This window comes from Danio aesculapii, chromosome 3 (genome assembly GCF_903798145.1).
Source record: "Danio aesculapii chromosome 3, fDanAes4.1, whole genome shotgun sequence".
Lineage (NCBI taxonomy): Eukaryota > Metazoa > Chordata > Actinopteri > Cypriniformes > Danionidae > Danio > Danio aesculapii.
This window is the reverse complement of record NC_079437.1, coordinates 57,339,425-57,363,365: the sequence shown is the minus strand read 5'-3', so window position 1 is coordinate 57,363,365 and position 23,941 is coordinate 57,339,425. Positions and strand designations below refer to the sequence as shown.

At 34.8% G+C, this 23,941-nt stretch overlaps 1 protein-coding gene across 1 annotated transcript; it reads left to right on the top strand.

Annotated features, from left to right (window-relative positions):
- The first annotated feature begins 6,862 nt into the window (after positions 1-6,862).
- timp2b (TIMP metallopeptidase inhibitor 2b) lies at positions 6,863-22,378 on the top strand. The gene is made up of 5 exons (XM_056454288.1): positions 6,863-7,158; positions 17,346-17,446; positions 18,956-19,064; positions 19,187-19,311; positions 21,086-22,378. The coding sequence occupies exons 1-5, from the start codon at positions 7,038-7,040 to the stop codon at positions 21,281-21,283; spliced, it is 654 nt and encodes a 217-aa protein (XP_056310263.1). The 5' UTR covers positions 6,863-7,037; the 3' UTR covers positions 21,284-22,378.
- The last annotated feature ends 1,563 nt before the right edge of the window (positions 22,379-23,941 follow it).

Sequence of the window (23,941 nt, the reverse complement as noted above, 5' to 3'; positions counted from 1 at the left end):
AGTTTGATTACTGTGTTAAAGGGATAGTTCACCTGAAAAATTAAAATTCTGTCATCATTTACTCACCCTTCACTTGTTCCAATCCTGTTTGACTTTCTTTCTTCTGTTGAACACAAAATAAGATATTTTAAGGAAAGATGGAAACCTTTAACCATTGACTTCCATATTATTTTTTACTTACATTTTTTTACTATAGAAGTCAATGCTTACACTGCAAAAAAAATTCTTGCTTTAATTATTTGTCTAGTTTCTAGTCCAAATATGTAAAAATTCTTAAATCAAGACGAATTTTATAGACAAGCATAACATTGTTTTCAGAAATAATAAGCCAAAATTAAGTGAGTTTTTCCTTAAAACAAGCAAAATAATCTGCCAATGGGGTGAGCAGAATAATCTTGTTTTTCCTTTTGACATAAGATTATTCTGCTTACCCCATTAGCAGATTATCTTGCTTGTTTTAAGAAAAAAACTCACTTAATTTTGGCATATTATTTCTGAAAACAAGACAATATGTTTTGCTTGTCTATAAAATTCTTCTTGATTTACGGATTTTTAGATATTTGGACTAGAAACAAGACAAAAAAAATTAAGTAAAGAAGAAAGTAAGAAAAGCATTATTTACAGTGTACAGCGTTTCAACTTTCTTCAAAATATCTTCTTTTGTGTCAACAGAATAAAGGTTTGGAACCACTTGAGTGTAAGTAAATAGTGAGTACATTCGTTTCCATTCCATACATTTCATTTTCGGGGTAAACTATCTCTTTATTTACACCATAAGCAAGATGACTATAAAGATAACCATGAAGACATTGTTTTACAAATTGCACAGCTACAGCTATAAAGATGCAGACAAACAATATTTTTGTAAATTTTGTAAATTTGTAAAAACAAATGGTTAACTTAATTGATTTGTGTTGGGAATTAATTAATTAATTGACATGTAAGAACCCAGCATTTATGCAGTTGTTACGTAATGTATGTTGCCAACATTTGGTTTTTTTTTCAACATTTTTTTTAACGTTTGTATCCCTGTTATTCTATTTGTCACGGTTATAATATTGCTCACCTTATCAGTCAACGAACCTTCCTATCTTTTGAAATCAGCTTGTCAGCGAATGCAGAAGTGCAGTTAGCCACTGTAATTACAACAGCAGTATATTTATGACAGTGAATCAACGATGGTTTGTCGAAATCTGCTGACTAACAGTCCCACCTACAGGCTGGAACAGGTAGACCTCATGTTCAGAGGCAGACTAAACAGAGAATATTCACATTTACCATCATTTTCTGCTTTAAAGGGACACTTTACCCAAAACCTGAACATTCTTTTATCATTTACTCATCCTTGTCACAAACCTGTTTGGGTTTCTTTTTTCTTTTAACACAAAAGAAGGTATTTTTTTCTAGAAAGTTGCATGGGGAAAAAACAGCCATTGACTTCAACAGCATTTAATTTTTCCACTATGAATGTCAATGGTTACAGGTTTTCAGCTTTCTTCAAAATATATATCTGGCAGCTAGCTTTCTCCACCTGTCACATGAAGCTAAGCAGGGTGGTCAGTACGTAGATGGGAGACAGTATGGGAAAGCTAGGTTGCTGCTGGAAGTGGTGTTAGTGAGACCAGCAGGGGGTGCTCAACCTGCGATCTGTGTAGGTTCTAACACCCTAGTATGTTGATGGGGACTCTATACTGCTCAGTAAGTGCTGTCTTTTGGATGTGATGTTAAACTGTGGTCCTGACTCTCTGTGGTCATTAAAAATCCCAGGATGTCCATCGAAAAAGAGTAGGGGTTAAACCCCAGCATCTTGGCCAAATATGGCTGCCGTTGCATCATCCAAGTGGATGCTGGCCACAGGTGGTGGACGAGGAGATTCCCCCCAAAAAATGTGTGTATAGCGCTTTCAGGGGTTGAGAAATTATTAACTATATAAATGTAAGGAATTATTATCATATTCTTTTGAGTTTAACAGAAAAAAACTCATAATGATTTGGAAACACTTAAATAGTAAATAGTGTGTTAATTTTCCTTTTTGGGTGAACTATCCCTTTAAATTCGTTTTCTATGTTATTAAAATATGCTCCAATATGTGTTTTTGTAGCATCATGTGTTTTTAAAACAGTAGCTCAACTTTTACAAATGTGCCTCAGCTTCTTTATAGTTATTGTTCTTGGCGCGAACAAGCCTTAAATGTATCACGCCAGCCAAAAATCTCACTTACGACAATGAGCAACAACAGTTTAGTTGCTCAAAAGTGAAACTGAACATACCACCCAACCAAAACAACTACAATGCTGTTCACTGGAAGTCTTTTCAGACATTAATTACAATGTACAAGCAATAAAAATCTTCAAAACCATGACACAATGGCTTCTCGTACTAATAAATGAACCACAAGAACACATGCTGGGGCACTCTAACTTTGTTTTTAATTAGCTTTAAGGGAAAACGGCAGGGAATTACACTGAAAATTCCCCTCAAATGGCCTAAAAGGGTTTCCTTCGTCTATACAGAGGAAGGCCAGACATTGCTTGAAGTAGTAAAATGTGCGATGATAAGTCAGATTTCGTAAGATGTTTAAATAAATTTTAATTTAGCCTGGTGCGCTAATGCATGCATCACTACTACTGAAGAAAGTTCAGAGAAAACAGAGAGAAAGAGGAAATATGAGGAAAAGGTTTAGCGCTGACTATAGAGGACACAGAAGTGTTTCCCTGAATGTGAAGAAGTGCTGGTGTTTATTTCAACAGAGAGTAACGCAACAGAAACTTCATCTTCTTAAAATCTGATTGAGTTCCTTATTTCTCTACACAAAGACAAAACAATTTCTTCTTGCGTCACAGTAAATCAAAGACATGACAGAATTTTACTATGCAAGCAACTGTACCCGAGGTTGACCCTAATAGGGGAAGTTTGGGAATTACTGATGGACAAAAAATCTGTAATTCTGCTTTGCAACATGATCAAATGCACTGTGACCCATAGTTTACCTCAGATGCCAACGTCAAACATGCACACACAGTTCAACCAGGGGGGAGAGATGTTCTAAATCTAAAGAGTAAATGACTGAAATTTTAATACTAATGAATGTGTAAAATGGCATTGTGCATGCTGTGAAAAGCAGGGATGTGGCAGCATCATGCAATTATTTGTATGCCAGACTACAGTTCTAGTTCACCTCAAAATGAAAATCCTGTGATCATTCACTCATTCTCATGTTGTTCTGAATCTATGAGAAATGTGTTCATTCTCAGAACACAAATAATATCATAAGGGATGCACCTATACAATTTTTTTTGGTGATACAGATATTAACGAAAACTTTGGCTAATTACTTTACCAATTTCAACATTAGCTAATCAATTTTTCAACCAATTGTGTTAAAAGTCTGATATTAACGAAATTACTAATTGTGTCCATTACTAAATCAATACTGATACCAATATTAACATAAATAAATACTTTTGGTCGATTCCAATACAGAAACTTCGGCTGATACCGATACCGATATTTACAAAAAACGTTCAATCGATTCCGATACCATTATTAACAAGAAACTTTATGATTACATTACAGATTATGATATTAGCAAGAAACTAATTATCAGTAAAATACTTTCAACCAATTGTGCTAAAATCTTGGATATTGATCAAAAATGTGGTCGATTCCCAAATAAATACTGATACATATATTAACCAATTGGAAACGTTTTGGTTGATTCCAATACTGATATTAAGAAAAAACTTGACCGATTACATTACGGATTCTGATATTAGTAAATAAAACTTTTTATTGCTTTACAATTCCAATATTAACAAACAAATTTTGGTCAATTTAGAAAATTAATACTGATACCAATATTAACAAAAAATAAAAACTTTTGTTCGATTTCAATATCAATATTAAAGAACTTTCGACTGATACTGACAGCATTATTAGACAAAAAAACCTTTTTAATCGATTCCGATACCAATATTAACCAAAAACTTTTCCGATTACATTAGCAATTCTGATTGCAGCAAATAAAACTTTCAGCTATTTGCAATACAACTCTGATATACAAAACAAATTGGTCGATTCCCTAATCCATACTGATACCCATATTAATAAGAATAAAAACAATATCGGTATTAATGAACTTTCACCTGATACCGATATTAGCAAAAAAAAAAAAACTTTCAATCGATTCTGATACCAATATTAACCAAAAACTTTTCCGATTACATTAGCAATTAGAATATTAGCAAATAAAACTTTTAGCCAATAGCTTTACAATTCCAATATTAACTAAACAATTTTGGTTAATTTACAAAATCAATACTTATACCAATACTAACAACAACAAAAAAACGTTTGTTCAAATCTGATACCAATATTAAAAAACCTTTGGCTGATACCAATATCAATATTAGCAAAAACTACTGATTATGTTACAGATTCTAATATTAGCAAATAAAACTTTCAACCAATTGTGATACAATTCCAATATCAACAAAAAACTATTTGGTTGATTCCCCAATCAATACTGATAACTATTTTACCAATAAAAAACTAACTTTTACTCAATTCTGATACCAATAGTTAAGATCCTTTGGTTCCTACCAATACAGATATTAGCAAAAAATAAAAATAAAAAACTTTCAATCATTTCCAATACCAATCTTAACATAAAACTTGACCAATTATGTTACCGATTCTGATAATAGCAAATAAAACTAACCAATTGCGATACAATTTTGATAATAACAAAATTAATTTGGTCAATTCCCCAAACAATACTGATACAATATAACCAACAAAAACAAACACTTTTGTTCAGTTCTTATACCAATATTAATGAACCTTTGGGTTCATACTAATACCGACATTAGCAAAGAAATCTTTCAATCGATTCCGATACCAATATTAACAAAGAAATTGACTGATTACGTTACCAATTTTAATACAAGCAAATAACATTTTAACCAATTTTGATACAATTCTGCTACAGATATCATTATTAACAAAAAAAACTTGGTGGATTCCAAGATATCAACAAAAACATTAATCAATTCCGATGATAATATTGGTCAATTGCAATATACAGTACTAGCTATTTTTTTCTCCATTAAATTGCTTTTACTCAACATGGATTGGATGAAATTAATTTTCCACCATTTTAGGAGATTATTTTGCTTATTCAATATTTATTTTACCAAAATAAACTTCCAAGAGTTCCCACTTAGATATGCTTGGCCTTTAAATGGCATGCTGTCCCGGGAGAGAATCCTGAGCTTGGCGATATTTGAGCCCAGGGCTCCCGCCCAGTCAATAAGTATATCAGGAGATGCGAGATCAGGTAGGTCTCGAGAGCTCCCCCTTTAAAAAAGGGAGGAAAAGGAGGAGATGGGGTGGAAGGGGGGATTCTTCCAAACGAAGATAGAGTAGTAAGAAGAAAATGATCCATTTATAGTAAACTTGGATCACTCTGATTGAATTTTTACTGATTACAGATGAGCGGCCAGTCGTGCTCAATCATATCACGTGCTCCTCTCGAAATTAGTTTATGAAACTTCACTTTATTTGACATAATATAGAACATTCATTCATTCATTCATTTTCTTTTCAGCTTCGTCCCTTTATTTATCAGAGGTCGCCAAAGCAGAATGAACCGCCAACTTATCCAGCATATGTTTTACACAGCGGATGCCTTTCCAGCTGCAACCCAACACTGGGAAATACCCATTCGCTCTTGCATCCACACACACACACACTGCGACCAAATTAGCTTATTCAGTTAACCTATAGCGCATGTCTTTGGACTGTGGAGGAAACCCAAGCAAACACGGGGAGAACAGAAATGCCAACTGACCTAGCCGGGGCTTGAACCAGCGACTTTCTTGCTTTGAGGTGATCATGCTACCTATTGCGCCACTGCCCGCAAAAAGACATGCAGCTCGTTTCCTCCATTATTAACAAACCATCACCATCTGCCTTTTTCACATCATTACCAATATGTTGACAGCAATGAATCCATACAGGCCAATAAATATGAGCAGCAGACACATCAGTGCATCGACATCATTAACCAAATAGAAGCATTCTGTCCCTCTATTGAAAGTCTATTCACTCAAAACATTTATGAAATACATAAAAAATCAAAAGACTAAATTAAATCCATATGAACTGAGCAGATTAAAGCATTATGAAGAGAATATAGCTCATTAAATTTTAGATTTCTTTATGAATGTTTTGATCCACCAGTTGAATAGAAAAAAAAATAAATCATGAATCACAAAATACACAGGAAAAAAATGATTAATTGGATTTACTAAAGGATTTAAGGTAGGTGGTTGCAAACTATTTATGTGGGGTGAATTTAAACAAACAAATTAAATTGAAAATTACTCAAATTAAGTCGTTTGTTTAGATTTAGCCCATATAAATTGTTTGCAACCACTTTAAAATTTTAGTAACTACAATGAATATTTTTTTTCAGTGTAGCCTACGGAAAACTGCTAATTTAATGAGATTTGTTTTACAGAGTATGATATACTTTGAATTTCACAACTCAAGCCAGTTTACTATATGAAATACACATTGCTCAAAGATGAACATTTGTGCTTGGGCACAGAAACTTCTTTAATATAGGGAAGTGAGTGGCGGTCATTGTGCGGTCAAGAGCCAAGGAAACGTCAGAGACTCTCCTCATTGCCCAATACAGTACTGTTATTACATATTACATTACATGTTTTATATATTATCGGCCAACGTAAAAAAGACAATACCAAAAAAAAAAACAGATGATGGACATGATGACTAAGAGCGGCCAAGAAGTCATGCCGGCTCCAGGTAGGCGGAGCTCAGATGCGGATAAAAGCAGGGCGGGTCACCGAGAGAGCCGCTGTCCGTCCACCTCGAGCTCCTGACACCAGTCTGCTATCATCAGCTCCTCACGTCAGCCTTTCAACTATCGCTCTCTTTTGTTTGCCTTGCCCAGCCAGCTGGTCTTTTACTGTTTTCGTGCCTGTGTTGGTCGTGAAGAGTGTCCGCTGAAGATGAGTCTGTCTCGGTCTGTTCCTCTGCTGCTGGTCGTGCTGTGCGGAGCCGCGGAGTTTGCCGGAGCCTGCAGCTGCTCTCCTGAACATCCACAGCAGGCGTATTGCAATGCGGATGTCGGTAAGATTCCATGCATTTAACTATTTCACATCCATGTCTGCATTATGCACCCATGACTGTGTCACAGTAATTTATGTGTATAAATCTTAGGCAGGATCCTTTATTCTGAAAAAAAATGTCTGCAGAAACAACATTTAAAATAAAACTTTGTTTATTTGTTTGAGTATTTACAGTACGTTACTTATTTAATTACTACAAAGTACAAATAACAAACCACACTGTAAAAAATCCAGGGTCCCATACAATTCATTCATGTTATCCCAGCCTAAATCGATTAAGTTAACCTAACAAATTTAGGGGGTTTGAACGTAAACCAATTAAGTTGTCCCAAAAAAATCAGAATTGTGTTGTTTTAACTTATTTTAAACAAGCAGATAAGTCATAGTAACTGTAGTTATACTTATGCTGTACTCAAACAATGACGGTTCCTGTTTGTTCAAACTACTCATTTAAAATAGCCTGAAATGACAACTTTTTGGGACAACTTAATTGTTTTATGTTCAATATACTTACATTTGTAAATACTAATGAGTTAATTTAATTCCTTCATGTTGTCCCAACACAAATCGATTGTGTGGATCCCAGCATTTTTACAGCGTAGCTGAACATTGTAGTTTCTTACCCTAACATTAATATGTTTTGTGTTTACACATAATAAATCCAGATATCTGTATTGCAATACTTTTTTGGAGTTAGAATATGTTAAACTAATAATAATGTTAATGTATTTTATCATACCAATACAATACAATACAAAACTTTGTCAAACTTGCATCTGAAATTCTTCTTGTATAACAGCATGATAAATACTCCTTACAAAGAGACAAAGACTAAAACAAAAATAATTATTCATTTTACACGGACCTTATTCAGCTCCAAAACAGCCTGATGTAAAAATGACTTTAAATTTCACTTCATTAAAACCTGGGATTATAAATCGGCGATTAGATTTTAATGGTATACATTCATGATTTAACACAACCTAGGGTTAGAAATGATGTTCCTTGCCAGCCTTGTAAGTTTCTTGTAATACAAATGGTCATGTAATTTTTTAAGGGGCTTTCCTACTATCTTTGAACAGATCTAGCTCATTAACATTAACTTAACTTCAGAGGGTCTGTCATGTTTTACCAAAGTGTACATTTTTAGCTGTGATTTATTTTCTTTATCATTTTATTTACTGTTATTTTAACATATCTTGCATTTTACAGTGTGTAACACTTACGTTAACACTTTAGTTTGAGTACCAATTTTCACTTTTAACTATTGGCTTACTGCCTGCCTATTATTAAGATATTGGGTCATTGTTAGTTCGTATAAAGTATATATCCTACATCCCCAAACCCCATTCTGAACCCATTTACCTTAATAAGTATTAAAAAGAAGCAAATTGGGAGTTTATTGAGTTAAAATCCATAGTTAACAGCAAGAATTGTGACTTAAATCAAAGTATGACCAGTTTCATTTTAATTTTCAGAGCATAAATAATAATATGCATACTTGTTTTCTCTTTAATTGGAACTCCATGGGCAAAAGAAAATTAAAGGATAATATTATTCAAATGAAATGAATGATGAGTTATTACAACAGGTGATTACAACAGGTGCAAACAATACAAAGACTTCAAAAGCGAGCTGTGATTGGATGAGCCATGTTTAACATCAAAGAAAAGTTAGTATATGTCGCTATTTTCATTTAGTCAAATGTTTTATTATTAAAATTGTCAATATGCCATTTGATTGTTTTATTTTTATGGAGCTTCATGTGCAAAACAACTGAATGCTAAAAAATGCTGGGTCGTTCTAACTCAATGTTGGGTCAAATATGGAAAATTCCAACCACAGGGTTCAAAATTGTGGTCCCACTTTATATTAAGTCGCCTTAACTAATATGTACTTACACTGAAATTAATAATTTGTTACAATGTACTTATTGTGTAAATACATGCTTTGCATTGTACTTATGACTGATTAAGCACCTGCATGTAATTACATCTGTAGATTCTGTAAATACAACTTTAATTAAACTGTTGACCATCCCTTACACCTTAACCCACCCTTAAACCTACCCATACCACCAAACATGTACTAAACCTGTTCTGCAATACATTATGAAGACAATAAGTACATTGTATTGATTTTTTTAATGGAAGTACAGAGTAGTTAAGGCCACTTTATATAAAGCGGGACCAAAATTGTAGTTTAAATTAAGTTGAGAAAATGTAGATTTAATATTTAATATTGGGTTAAAACAACCAAGTATTTTTTTTAGCGTGAAGGATAAGATGATTCATAAATGTATGATGAGTCTTACATGATATAAAATCAAGATAACACAACAATCCCTATAAAAAGACTCTGAATCCTCTGATTTGATGAGTCACATTTCACAAGTCATTATAAACCAATTTAACACACACCCGTTCAGTCGTATAATAATTCATTAAGGTGTGATGTTACTTGGCAATAATAAGTAACTGCAAAAATCAGCTTCATGTTGTGAACGGACCCAGCTACATCTCATCTCAGACACAGCCAACTTTTTATTTTCACATTATTCACTATGAATTCAATCCTCATGTGTATAAATAGAACAATGCAAGCTTATCCTCCACTGAAATCTACTGTTTGTCACTGTATGAAAGTACAGTATGCACCACATCTGTGCAGTATTCCTCTTGGAAATATTATGAAGCTGAAATGATAATATAAAGAATCTGAGGCCTGATTTGATCCTCTGACCTTCAGCAGCCGGCCATTACATGACCTGTGCATTTTCCATTGAGTGTAGTAGCCCTGTAATTAAGCCCTCCTTCAACAGGCTGATTGCAGCTCCAGAAAATGAGAAAGCATTGCCACATGCTAGAAACATACCGTGGTTTGTGTTTGACATTAGATAGATGGTCATTACATGACTTAGGATGGCGAGACCCCACTGACCGCACACCCACCTATACTTAACAGAGATTCGCTGAACAACAACATCTGGCGCCCACCGCAGGAATCGGCCGTCTCATTGTGGAGTGTTTCTAGCTGTTTGAAACTCCCACATGACCTGCTCATGATGGCTGAGAGATTCACCATAGTCGAGTCATATTGATAAAGCACTTTATACAGTTACATATAGTTCAGCCATAGAGAAGCACTGCTCTCAGACCTGTGGCTAAATTGCTGATGTGATCTTTTCTGGAAACACTTCAGCAGATTTGAAGTGAAGACACCTCTGATTGGTTTAAATACAGAGTTGGATGTGCAGCAGTCTTAATCAGTCCACACAGCAAAATCCTCTGAGTAAAATTCACTCAGTTTAGATAGTATGTGGTCCCTCTCTAAATCAAGTTAAAGTTACTCAAGTTAAAGAGACAATGGAAGGATTAATAAGGTGATGATCGAGCACTGATGATGAACACCTGCTGCTGATAAACAGAAACACAGAAGAGAAACACAAAGCTACATCTGACTTCAGTCACAGCCTTAGATGAAATCAGCTGAAATATAATACGTTGAATCTCTCAAAATCTCAGCAGAGGATCATTAAGCAACTCCACAATCTGCAGCTTTACGTATTACGTACCAACCTGTTTGCCCTATTTAAAGAGGAACCAAATACTCTCTGAACTGAGTAAGTTTTACTCAGAGGGTTTTGCTGTGCATACAAATTAAATCTGATCGAATTAAAACCTGTAATGTTTACATCGATGAACATAGGCTATATTAAAAGCAGGTTTCCTAGTCAGCGTTTGCAAAGTTTATTTCGCTAGTTCAGATTCTTATTCGTAAGGTGAATAGTTAATCCGTGCAAGTTAATCCACAGGAAAAAAGGTTTATTTTGGTAATCTTTAATGAAAGTCTGACCATTTGCCTCCGTGTTTGGAGTGGCGGTTCTTCCGTTGACGTCCACCAGAGGGGATTCTATCGACCATTTCAATGTGGTGATGTCATTGGCCTAGTAACAAAAACATTTATAGACGCTATTTTTTGAAAGTGTGTTGTCATGATACTGGAATTTCCAACTTCGATATGATAAATATTCGATACCATTTTTCGATACCAGGAACAAATTCTGCAAAAAAGTATGCAAATGGGGCAAAAATCAAAAACAATACCATATAATACTTATATCAGGTATGTCAGCAGTCCATAAGTCCAAAAGGTCGCTGGTTCAAGTCCCGGCTGGAATTTCTGTGTGGAGATTGCATGTTCTCCCAATGTTTATGTGGGTTTCTTCCGGGTGCTCCGGTTTCCCCCACAGTCCAAAGAAATGCAGGATAGGTGAATTGGATTAACTAAATTGGCCGTAGTGTATGTGTGTGTACTGGGTACTATACCCAGTACTGGGTTGCGGCTGGAAGGGCATCCGCTGTGTAAAACATATGCTGAAATAGTTGGCGGTTCATTCCGTATTGGTCACCCCTAATAAAGAAGGGACTAAACCAAAGGAAAATTAAAGAATGAATGTTAAAATCTTAAAATTATTATTATTTATTCATCTCCCTGCTGTAAGAAGAGAGAGTGCGAGAGCCAGTATTGATACTAGCCAAAAGCAAGATTGTCCCATTTAAAATATTCAGTATCAATATTTATCTATATATATATATATATATATATATATATATATATATATATATATATATATATATATATATATATATATATATATATATATATATATATATATATATACACAGTTGAAGTCAGAATTATTAGCCCCTTTTGATTTTTTTTTTTTTCATTCTTTTTTAAATATTTCCCAAATGATGTTTAACAGAGCAAGGAAATTTTCACAGTATGTCTGATAATATTTTTTCTTCTGGAGAAAGTCTTATTAGTTTTATTTCAACTAGAATAAAAGCAGTTTTTAATTTTTTAAAAACCATTTTAGAGACAAAATTATTACCCCCTTTAAGCTATTTTTTGATAGTCTACAGAACAAACCATCGTTATACAATAACTTGCCTAATTACCCTAACCTGCCTAGTAAACGTAATTAACCTAGTTAAGCCTTTAAATGTCACTTTAAGCTGTGTAGAACTGTCTTGATAAACATCTAGTCAGATATTATTTACTGTCATCATGGCAAAGATAAAATAAATCAGTTATTAGAGATGAGTTATTAAAACTATTATGATTATAAATGTGTTGAAGAAACCTCTCTGTTAAACAGAAATTGGGGGAAAAATATACAGGGGGGCTAATAATTCGGGGGGCTAATAATTCTGACTTCAACTGAAATATATTTATTTATTTATTATTATTATATATTTTTTGACAACACTAGTCTGTTATAAAACTGTTAAAAATAAACTAAATGTTGCACTACATACTAAACTTTAAGTACTAAAATGTACATGTCGGGTACAAATATGGACTGAAACTAAACTATCACAAACATATTCACAGCTTTTGAAAACTTAGTTTTATAATATGCCCAATAAACCAATTGTCATGTAAATGAAAACCTTCCATTGTAACTAATATAGTGTAGTGAATATAGTGTGTTGTAAATACCCCCTGAAAAATACAAGATGGTATAATTGACATTGGTTAGGTCGGTTGCCATCATAGTTTATTATATAAAAATCATATCATATATCATATTATACAAAAATAACATGCATCACAGTAGTTTTTGTATCGCATTTTAAGTTTGTTTATGCATCTTGCAGTTTTCATTCAGCAATGTTTTTTAAATGATATCCCAAAATGTGCATAAAATTGGTCTTTGGAAACTAGCTAAAACACAAGCATTTATTAATCTTACATAATAACTTTCGTGCTGTCAAACAATCTTATCCTAAATAAAATATTGCGTTTACATAATATACAGTATGTGTGTACAGTGCATTATTGTGAGTGAATGCATTGTAAAATTGCACTGCTCTTCATTAGCATTAGCATTAATTTATGTGAGCAGAGAGAATCATATTGTAAACAAATGCTTTTAATGTTGTAAAATTACCGTAGCTCTACGGAATAATATGTCATTATGCATGTAAAGTCAGCGTTGATTCATTTCATGTTCAATGTACAATGACGCCTCAGGACTAAGCTGTCTAAATATTCAATAGTTTCGAGCTGCATATCCAATCAAATCTGCACAGCACTCCATGTGACCTGCAGAACTTATAAATGAATGAACAATATGGAGGGCTCCCTTTCCCCCTCTCACATACCTGAAAACAGCAGCACTCTGTGTGTTTGTCATCCGCCTCAGAGGCTGTGATTAAACCAGCATAAACCCTGAGTGTGTGTTTCTGATGAGAGAGGCATGCCTGACTTCAGACTGGGATCCTGTGGGTGTTTTTGGCTTTCTGAATGTGTGGCCAATAGAAAAGACGCTCTGTGTTTGGGGCTGAACAGGGTATGTATGGGCCCTCTGAAAATGTTGATAACTCAGGAGAAGTGTTTATATATAGGCATATTTTGTCTCTCTTATTCCTATAGACTGACACTGTTTGAAAGTTTGGAGTCTATGATTTTGTTTATGTTTGTGAAACATTTATGCTTGGCAGTAAACTCCATTTGTGTAATGAACCGCCAACTATTCCAGGATATGTTTTTATGCAGCGGATGCCCTTTCAGCCACAACCCAGTACTGGGAAACACCTATACACACTCATTCACACAGGTTGTCTTCATGCCCATTGCTGTGAGGCGACAGTGCTAACAACTAAGCCACGGTGCCACCCACCATTATTATTATTATCAATGTTGAAAACAGGTCTGTTGCTTCATATTTTCAATTAATGATGGTATTTATTTAAAATAGAAGCCTTTTGTAACCAAACGGTTCTGGCAACGGATTTGAGGATCCAAATGCAGCGCCTTTATTAACAAGAGTAGTCAAGCAGGCAATGGTCACCAATCCAAAAGAGAAGTCAGGTCACTGGTGAAGAGATTGGTACAGTCGGCTAACAGCGTAAACAATACACAAGGGAAGGGTCAGAAACCACGCCAAGGAAAAACAAGACACGGAAATGCTTCGTAAAGCTACAACAAGAAGACTCAGCAAAGTGTGCGTGAGTGGTGAATATAAATGGGTCCAGCTGTGTGTGTAATCAGGAACTGGTGTATGAGGTGCATGATGGTATTTGTAGTCCATTTCAGTGACAGATATGTAGTTCTCCAGCGATCTACAAGGATTAGATCGCTGGTGATCATGACACCTTACTGTTATTTTGACGAGTTTAATGCAATTGTCAAAAAATATCAGTCGCATTAGATTTACTATATTGCAAACACAAAATGGTGATCCATAAGGCAAGGATTAGCATAATAGCATTATGCATGTAAAGACTAGACTAAAGGAGAACCAATCTGAGTGCTAAAATACATGCTTAAATAAGAAACCACACTAGGCACAGGTAAACACAATTAATCAACTAACAGGTAGCCATCAAAACAAAATCTAACAACAGGAACAACAGTCCCAGGAGCTTATCATGTTGGGCAAACGTGATATTTGAAAGGTTTTCATTAATAAAAGTCCTGAGAATTTACATAGAAATCAATATGTGCTATATCTAAAGACACAAAACCAGCATTAACCACCCAGAAAACCCTAGAAATGTAGTGCACTTGTAAAACCATAAATATTTATGCATATAGATGCCTCATTAGCAGCTGTTTCTATGGGTTGATGTATGTAACCTGGTGGCCATATTGGAACAGTCAGAATTGGTCTTCAAACAAAACCAGTAACATTGAAACTAATGCATTTATGTGAAAAGCTGTCACATTTCTTTTGCATTTTTTTTATCAGCAGTATGATATTGTGATATCTTAATCTTAATGCCCTGCTGAAAAAAAAATGTAAATGGTCAAAGAATTTATAATGGTTTTAGTGGAAACTGTGATGGTCCTTTAGGCCATGATTTTTAGTCTTTTATGGTGGTATGTAAAAACCAAAATATCCTAATATCCCAAAATACATTAGAAAGCATTCAAATGTGCTGGTTAAAATCGGATGGTTTGTCTTTTTCTTAAATATTTGGTACTTGTAGTGCAAACCAATAGAAATCTGTGGTGATTTCTATTGTTTTTTCAGCAAGATGGTGAGTGTTGAAATGTTGACCATTCCAAGATGTCTATAGTGGTCAAATGTGGCATCTACTCTACAAATAAATATGAAAAAAAAACTTTCTAGCAACCGTAGAAGCATGCTAACAACTACTTTTAGCATTATACTAATATACTACATAGAAACACCCTAGAGAGGCACTACAGTAGGAAGCAGCTTGTCTCTTAATTGAATTTTTGTTCAATGCCTGTGACACTTCCCAGCAACTAAATTTAGTTTCTAAAAAATTCCAATGTTAATGTTTTTTGAATGTTTTTAGAAAACATTAAACATCCTGTTTTTTAGACAATGTATTAACATTAGATTTTGGTTATATTAACATTATTTAAAAACATTTTAGTTAATGTTTAGTTAATGTTATATTAACATTTTCAAAACCTAATTAGAACTTTCCATCCATATTATATTAATGATTTAAGAATGTTTTTTAATCAACAATAGAAAAATGTTTACCAAGAACAACTATCCTGAAGAGCATTGTTATAAGTACATTTTTCTACCAACGTTACAAGAATGTTCCAAAAGCATTATTTTACCAAAATTACAATGTTTTTTTATAATAATTTTTTTAGGGGGTTTTAACCTTTAATGGATAGAATAGTGCAGAGAATTGACAGGACATAGTTGGGAGCAGAGAGAGGGGAAGGGTCAGCAAAGGACCTCGAGTTGGGAATCGAACTCAGGTCGCCATGAGCACCATAGTGCTTTATGTCAGTGCACTTAACCACTAGGCTATTGGCGTCGGCCATGCTAAAATTGACACAGCTTTTAAAGGGGACCTATTATGCAAAACACACTTCTATATGGGTTTAAACACAGTTGTGTGGTGATAGTCTGTAAATAGAGACAGCTTCTAATGGTAAAAAAGTATTAATTTTATTTCTATAATCACACTTGATAAAAACGGTCTGCAGAAACACTTTGATTGACATTCTCCCTTTCTACGTGTCATCAGAGGGGGCAAGCCCTGCCCATTTGTGATGATCTCTCCCTCATTAGCATAGGATGTTAGTCTTGTTTTTCAATCTGCCACTATGCTGACACACAGGCATTTGTAGCTCCGCCCTCTTTAAAAAAAATCTCATTTGAATTTAAAGTGACAGTCGCCAAAGTGTAACAATTAGGATCAAGGCCTAAAAGAGGCGGTTTCAAAGAGTTATAAAACATTATTTGTGTGATATTCTGAGCTGAAACTTCACATACACACTTTAGGGACATCAGACTTATTTTAATATAAAAGGAGTCCCCTTTAAGGAATGTTCTAAGAGCGTTCTCTGTTAGCTCGGTGCCCACTGAATCTGCCGTTTCTAGAAAGATGCGTTTGAACTAGCGTTTGGTATTTGTATGTCAGCAGCTAGGGAAGCGGGGGGTGGGGGGGTGAGAACTGCCTGCTCCAGTCAGACTGCTGACTGGCTTCCTGAGCACATTCCTCACACTGCCCTCGGCTATTCAAACACTCATGTGTGTCCATACATATGGCTCTCAGCACCTGTAGCACAGAGCAGGACAACAGCAGCACGATACGGGTCATCTCACTGCTTGCTCACACACAAAAATATCTGTACATTAACAGTTTCCGTATTGTGTGTGTTTTCCGTGTATTTATGATTGTGAATTGAATTATGGGCTGTTGATCTCTGCTCTATTGCCTTTAAATTTCAACTCTACAGTTTAACAAAGTGACTTTTATTGACATTTTAGTAGTTTGAAATAATATAAAAAATTAATATATAGAAAAATAAGTCTGTAAACTAACAGAAAATGTACTGGCAGTTTATTACAATGTTTTTGTAGCATAATATTGAGCACCAACCCAGACAATATATCACTTTAAACTATAAAAAATGTTTATAAAAGTCTCTTTTTCGAACTTTTTCTAAGGTTAAAAGTAATTGGAAGAAAAATCAAGATCCCATAATGCAATTCAAAGGCATAAATTAGCAGGGAAAAACAAAAACATGAGTCACAAAATATGGAAAACTGCTCATTTACGGATATCTTTTACAGTGTAAGACGCCACACACAAATTACAGTGGAGCAGGCTATAAAATGTGGCAGAAAGTGAATGCTTTATGGTTGAATTTGTTTTTATCTCTTTGTATTTACAGTCATCAGAGCAAAAGTCGTCGGACGGAAGGAGGTAGTCACCGGCAATGACGCTTACGGCTACCCAATCAGAATGATCCGATATGACGTCAAACAGTTGAAGGTCAGTGGAGAACGTTGTTCTTGTCATCCACTTTTTTGAAGTAGGAAATACTAGTCAATTGAACTTTTTCAACTGAAAAATGTTCTATCTATAATAAATGTTTGTGAAGTTTCACACAATACAATGTTTTATCCCCAAGACGTGTTTATCAAAGTGCAAAACTTTCAATTAATTGTAATGTAATGCATTCCATAACAAGATCCAAATGTATGGCTTTTCTGATTTGGTAAGCTTGCTTATAAGCTCACCTGGTAAAATGTCACGTCTTCTTCAAAATCGTTTTTTTGTTTTTGCATTAATAGTTCGATGAAAAGCCGAATGCCACAGAAGTTTCATATCATTTCGGCCTTTCGCCTACACAACACCATAATTGTCTGTGCCCTAAAATAAACTTTTTGGATAACAGGTTACCGAGTGGATCTATAATCTCAAACGGCTGCACCTATTGTAGTGGGTAGGCAAAATGTTTCTTTTTGGAATTGATGATGTCACAGTGTCACATAACCAGAACAATGAGGAAGAATCCCACACGCAACAACTGGTAACAACGGTGTTTACAGAACTGTGTTTGTGCTGCAGGCACTGCTAAGTTTATTAGCACTATTACAACACAACCTGATAATGCTGTTTCAACTGGACAACCAGCGGAGATGCATTACACAATCATTACACACATCATTACACAAGTCAGATGTTTCTAAATCTACCACAGTGTCCTGTTTGTCTATAATCAGAACCCTGAAGAAGAAAGACTCACTGCATTCAGAAAATAAGTATTGTCACAATTTTTCTGAGAAAGAATATTTCTAAAGGTGCTGTTGACTTGAAATTTTCACTGGATGTTGGTAACAACCAAATAAATCCATATATGCAAAGAAAAAAAAAACAAATCTAATCCAAAAGGCGAAGTCAGATGAGAGGCAAATGGTGAGTGCAGGCGGCAAAGAATCAATAACGAGAAAACAAGGCACGAATCAAACACAGAAAGATTAGACAGGATAGTGCTTCGTGATGTTACAGGGTATAAATCAACAAGACTCAGCAAAGTGTGTGACAAAGTGAGCAGTCTATATAATCTGAGTAACCAGTCCTTGAGCATCTCCCAGCTGTGTGTGTAATCAAAGGTGATCCGGAACAGGTGTGAGTGAGGTGCATGTCAGGATTTGTAGTTCATATGGTGACAGGATTGTAGCCTGGATCTCTGGTGATCGTGACGTAGCGGATCGTCATCGTTTACCTCTGTGGCATTTTCTGTGTTGTGTGCAGTTATTTGTCATGGCCATAGGCTTTATTCTGCCAAGTAATTCATGTAACAGATTTTAAAAAATAGTTTAGGCCTTTTTAACCTCGTTGTCGGGAGCTAGATCCCACTGCCATCTTGTTCTCGCCCAAACCAGAAGTCTACACGCTCTTCAAACTAACATAGATATTCATTTTAAGAAGTGAATCAGTCAAGAGAATGCCTACAACTTCTTTCTTGACTTCTTTATGCCATCTTTTTTTCTCTAGATGTTCAAGGGCCCCAATGGAGAGATTGACACCATCTTCACGGGCCCCTCCTCAGCGTTATGTGGAGTCAATCTTGAGAGCAATGGCAAGCAGGAGTACCTGATAACAGGTGAGAGTATACTGTGGACATATCAGTGAAGAGTAGTGTTCAAGAAACTCCTGTATTTACTTCTGTCAACTGCAGCAATTGTAGCAGCACTATTATGCTAACAGCATCTCATTCATATGCAGGTAATTTGGATTCAAATGGCACACTGCGCATAAACCTGTGTGACTACATTGAGTCCTGGGAGTCTCTGAGTCTGACACAGAAGAAGAGCCTGGGTCAGCGCTACCAGATGGGCTGTGACTGCAAGGTAACCATTCATCCATGCATCCATCCATGCATCCATTCATGCATCCATCTATCCATCTATCCATCCATCGTTCTATCATTCTAGCTTTCTTTCCATCCATCAATGTATTGTTTTTTCTATCATTTTTTCCATCTACGGTTTTATTGTTCATTCTATCTATCTATCTATCTATCTATCTATCTATCTATCTATCTATCTATCTATCTATCTATCTATCTATCTATCTATCTATCTATCTATCTATCTATCTATCTATCTATCTATCTGTCTGTCTGTCTGTCTGTCTGTCTGTCTGTCTGTCTGTCTGTCTGTCTATCTAGCTATCTATCGCTCTATCTATCTATCTATCTATCTATCTATCTATCTATCTATCTATCTATCTATCTATCTATCTATCTATCTATCTATCTATCTATCTATCTATCTATCTATCTATCTATCTATCTATCTATCTATCTGTCTGTCTGTCTGTCTGTCTGTCTGTCTGTCTGTCTGTCTGTCTGTCTACATCTATCCATCTATCCATCTATCTATCTATCTATCTATCTATCTATCTATCTATCTATCTATCTATCTATCTATCTATCTATCTATCTATCTATCTATCTATCTATCTATCTATCTATTAGGGGTGGAAAAAATGTCAGTGGTTTGATTCAGTTTACACTGTAAATAAATCCACTATAGTAACACTTAATGCCATTTAAACATACCATACATCAGCATAAAATACATAGCCTTATAATCTACCATTTACAAAAACAAAGTTATTCTCAAGGCCATATATTTTAATTTTAGAGTTTTAATTTAGTGTTGTGTTGTTGATTAATGGTAATGATGATGACAGTGCATTAGTTTTGGCTGCTGTCATTTGAAGAAATCCTTCCATGTTAACTTTCACTTTAGACTTCAGACTTAACCGACTGTTAAAGATGGGTATTCTTATTCGTTATGTTACAAGCATTCTGCCTATATGTTGCAAGATTTGTGAAAAAAAAAGAACATTTGTGAGCTGAGCGAGAAACACGTGAATATTGAGTTTCTGTTGCGTCTTGCGCTGGAATCTTTAATCTGAACTATACTTGAAGCATGCAAGTTAGCAGCATTAACTGTGAAAGAGATGCTGTGAAATTAAGTAAATTTAAGCTGTGATGGGACAAAATAGAATGCGGCGGGCTGTAACCTTTATAACACACCAACAAACAGGAATGGAGGCATGGACATGAGAGAAAAAGAGCAAGAGAGCGAGCACTGCAGCCGCCTGTAATCCATACTGTGGGATCACATATTCCAGTCAGATACCAAACCATTCCAAACACTCGCTTCTCAGTGAAATGAGTAAAACAATCTTGCTGAGTTAGAAAATTGCATACTTCCATACTATATAGTATGTTAAAAACAGTATATGAGCCGAGTAGTATGTCCAAATTCATAGTATTCGGAAAATGACATGTGAGGAGTACCCTGATGACCCACTACTTCCGGCGAGATTATTAAATGCGCTATGCTATCCCATGATGCACCGCGAGATAATTCATGAATAGACGGGAAGCGATGCAACTGATGCTGCTAGGTCATGTGATAATGACAAACGTCTGAGCTTCATTCATACTACTCACATTCATACTACATAGAATGCACTTAACTAACAGTTGTGTAGTAAATTCAGATTCAAAAGTAGTACCTACTCAAGTAGTAGGCGATTTCGGATGCAGAGTCTTTCTTGTCGTTGTCTTCATCTCTTCATCTGACTTCTGGTCTTGTCTTTGTGCAGATTGTCCAGTGTCCCATCATCCCCTGCTCCATCAGTGAGCCTGTGGAGTGTCTGTGGACGGACTGGGTGTTGGAGGGAACCGTTCAGGGCACTCAGGCTCAGCACTTCACCTGCGTCAAGCGGAGCGACAGCAGCTGCGCCTGGTACCGTGGATCTGCCCCGCCTAAAAAAGAGTTCATGGACATCGAGGAACCATGAGAATACATCCTCCTTTTAGGACCCCCCAATCCCAAACGCAGCTACCATCTCACACTTTAATTCTGCAGATGCATCCTAGATCAAATAAAACTCATCAAACACATGTCTGGGCCACGGAGGACCCAAATTCACAAGATAAATAAAAGGATTATAGATAGTCATATTTTTGTAAAAGCTAATGAGTGAGTGAGAAATCTTATTTTGTATAAAGAAAATTAAACCAAAACTGATTTTTATATTATGATTGCAGTTTAAATTTTAAAAACGTATCCTTACAGATTCATTCTCATTAATATAGTACATTACAATTTAAAGGGGACCTATTATGCCTGGTTTTACAACATGTCAAATAAGTCTCTGATGTCCCTAGAGTGTGTATGTGACGTTTCCGCACAAAATACCGCACGAATAATGTTTTATAACTCTTTGAAACTGCCCCCTTTTAGGTTTTAATCCAAATCATGCCGTTTTGGTGACTGTCGCTTTAAATTGAAATGAGATTTCAAAAGAAGGCGGAGCTACAAACACCTATGTGTCAAAAAGCGTGAAAACTCTAATGGCTGATCTGCTTCTCACTCACTCAATAAGGGAGAGATCTTCACTAATGGGCGGGGCTTTCCCCCTCTGATGACACGTATAAAGGGAGAATGTCAATCAGAGTGTTTCTGCAGACTGATTTTATGAAGTGTGATTATTAAAAAATAGATTTAATAAATTTTTACTATTAGAAGCTGGTTATATTCACACACTGCTGCCACAAAACTGTGCTTAAACCCCTTATAAAAGTGATTTTTGCATAATAGGCCCCCTTAAAAATGAGAATGAGACTTAAAAACAAACCCAAAAAATCTGTAAGTGCAACAATCAAAAGATTCAACATTATTTTTTTAATTTTAGGGTGAATTGCGATGCAAAAGTATTTACCCAAGCATGACAGGATGCATACGGTATGTTTGATTTGCATGTTAATATATTCGTAGGATCTTATTGTGAAGTATTTTTTATGACGGGCAGAAAGTTTCTCTAAAGCACTTTGAAAACCCAAGTGTTTCGTCTTGTATTTTTGCTCTCCAATAAAAAGGAAATTGGTTACAACATTGTTTTTTTCAGTTCCTCAAGAAGAGCTTGAGATTTTGATCCTTTTTGTTGTTGTTTTCATGATTTCAACATCGTTCAGAAAGCCTGCTTTGCTAAAAATGCTGAGTTTTTGTCTCGTTTTAGTCCAAATATCTAAACATTCTCAAATTAAGAAGCGTTTACTATACAGGCTAATAATATTGTCTTTTAATAAATAATATGTTAAAATTATGTGAGTATTTCCTTTAAATAAGCTAAATAATCTGCTAATGGTTTAAGTAAGAAGGTCTTATTTCAAAAAATTTCACATATTTTTTCTGAAAACTAGTATTATTTCAAGTAAACACTTCTTAATGTAAGAATTTTTAGATATTTGGACAAGAAATAACAATTTTTATTAGATTATAAGCAGTTTTTTTGCAGTGTGGAGTAAAAATCTGCTGACGTGCTACAAACAAGCTGTTAAAAATCCAATTAATTTGCATAATAAAAACATTTTTTAAAAACATAAACAATTCAATATACTCTTCCAGCCAAAATATAGAAATTTTTCGCAGAATTAGTTGGTTCTCTCACAAATCCTCTGCTTAAATGCTTGAAATTAGTTTTCAAGACAAATGTAAATGTGTTTCTCTACATGATTTTATTTGTGTTGTTATTTTTTGTGCAAAAACTAGAAATGTTTAGTTTTATAAAGCAGATATTGGTTTAATAATCCATACATCCACACTTATGCTTGCTAGTGTGCATGATAAATAGGAGTTCATTGAGGAATGTATATTGTCAGTAAGATGTTAATTCTATACTGTACTGTGCATATAGCAGCATACATAAATCTGTCAGTAATTTATGTATTTTGTACAATATACGTTTTTTTTATTTATATAAAGTTTTTTATGCTCTAAATTTTTCCAGAATAAATAAGCAGTGTTCCTTCGATTATTTCAATTAGTGAATGTTTTTATTTTACGTCTGTACACCCCAAAATGTATTTATTGTGGGATTATGTCTGGTTGTTTTATGTGATGTTTTATGTTCGTTATGTTTTTATACGCTGTAAAAAAACTGTAAAAGTTGCAGTGAAAAAATGGCAGCTGTGGTTGCCAGAACCTTACAGTTAAAAATATGGTAGAAACCGTAACAGAATTTCCTAAATGTTACAGTAAACCACCGTATTTCATTAAATAATACACCTTAAAAAATCTGTAAAATTTACGGTGGAAAAATGTCAGCTGTGGATGCCAGATCTTTATCATTCAAAATACAGTAGAAACCGTAAAATAATTTTCTATAACTTTACAGTAAACTCAAGTATTTCAATCATTCATACACTGTAAAAAAATCTGTAAAACTTAGGGTGAAAAAAATGGCAGCTGTGGTTGCCAGAACTTTACTGTTAAAAATACGGCAGAAACGGTAACAGAATTTCCAAAATTTTACAGTAAACTCACGTATTTCATTAACTTATACCTTAAAAAATCTGTACAATTTACGGTGAAAAAATGGAACCTTACAGTTAAAAATATGGTAGAAACCATAACAGAATTTCTTAATGTTACAGTAAACCCCCGTATTTTATTA

What these genes read in the sequence shown, in the direction of transcription:
- timp2b (XM_056454288.1), top strand. Translation starts at nt 7,038, where the DNA reads ATGAGTCTGTCTCGGTCTGTTCCTCTGCTGCTGGTCGTGCTGTGCGGA. An exon ending in GTATTGCAATGCGGATGTCG is followed by an intron (nt 7,159 to 17,345) that starts GTAAGATTCCAT and finishes TTGTATTTACAG; the next exon opens with TCATCAGAGCAAAAGTCGTC. An exon ending in GCAGGAGTACCTGATAACAG is followed by an intron (nt 19,065 to 19,186) that starts GTGAGAGTATAC and finishes ATTCATATGCAG; the next exon opens with GTAATTTGGATTCAAATGGC.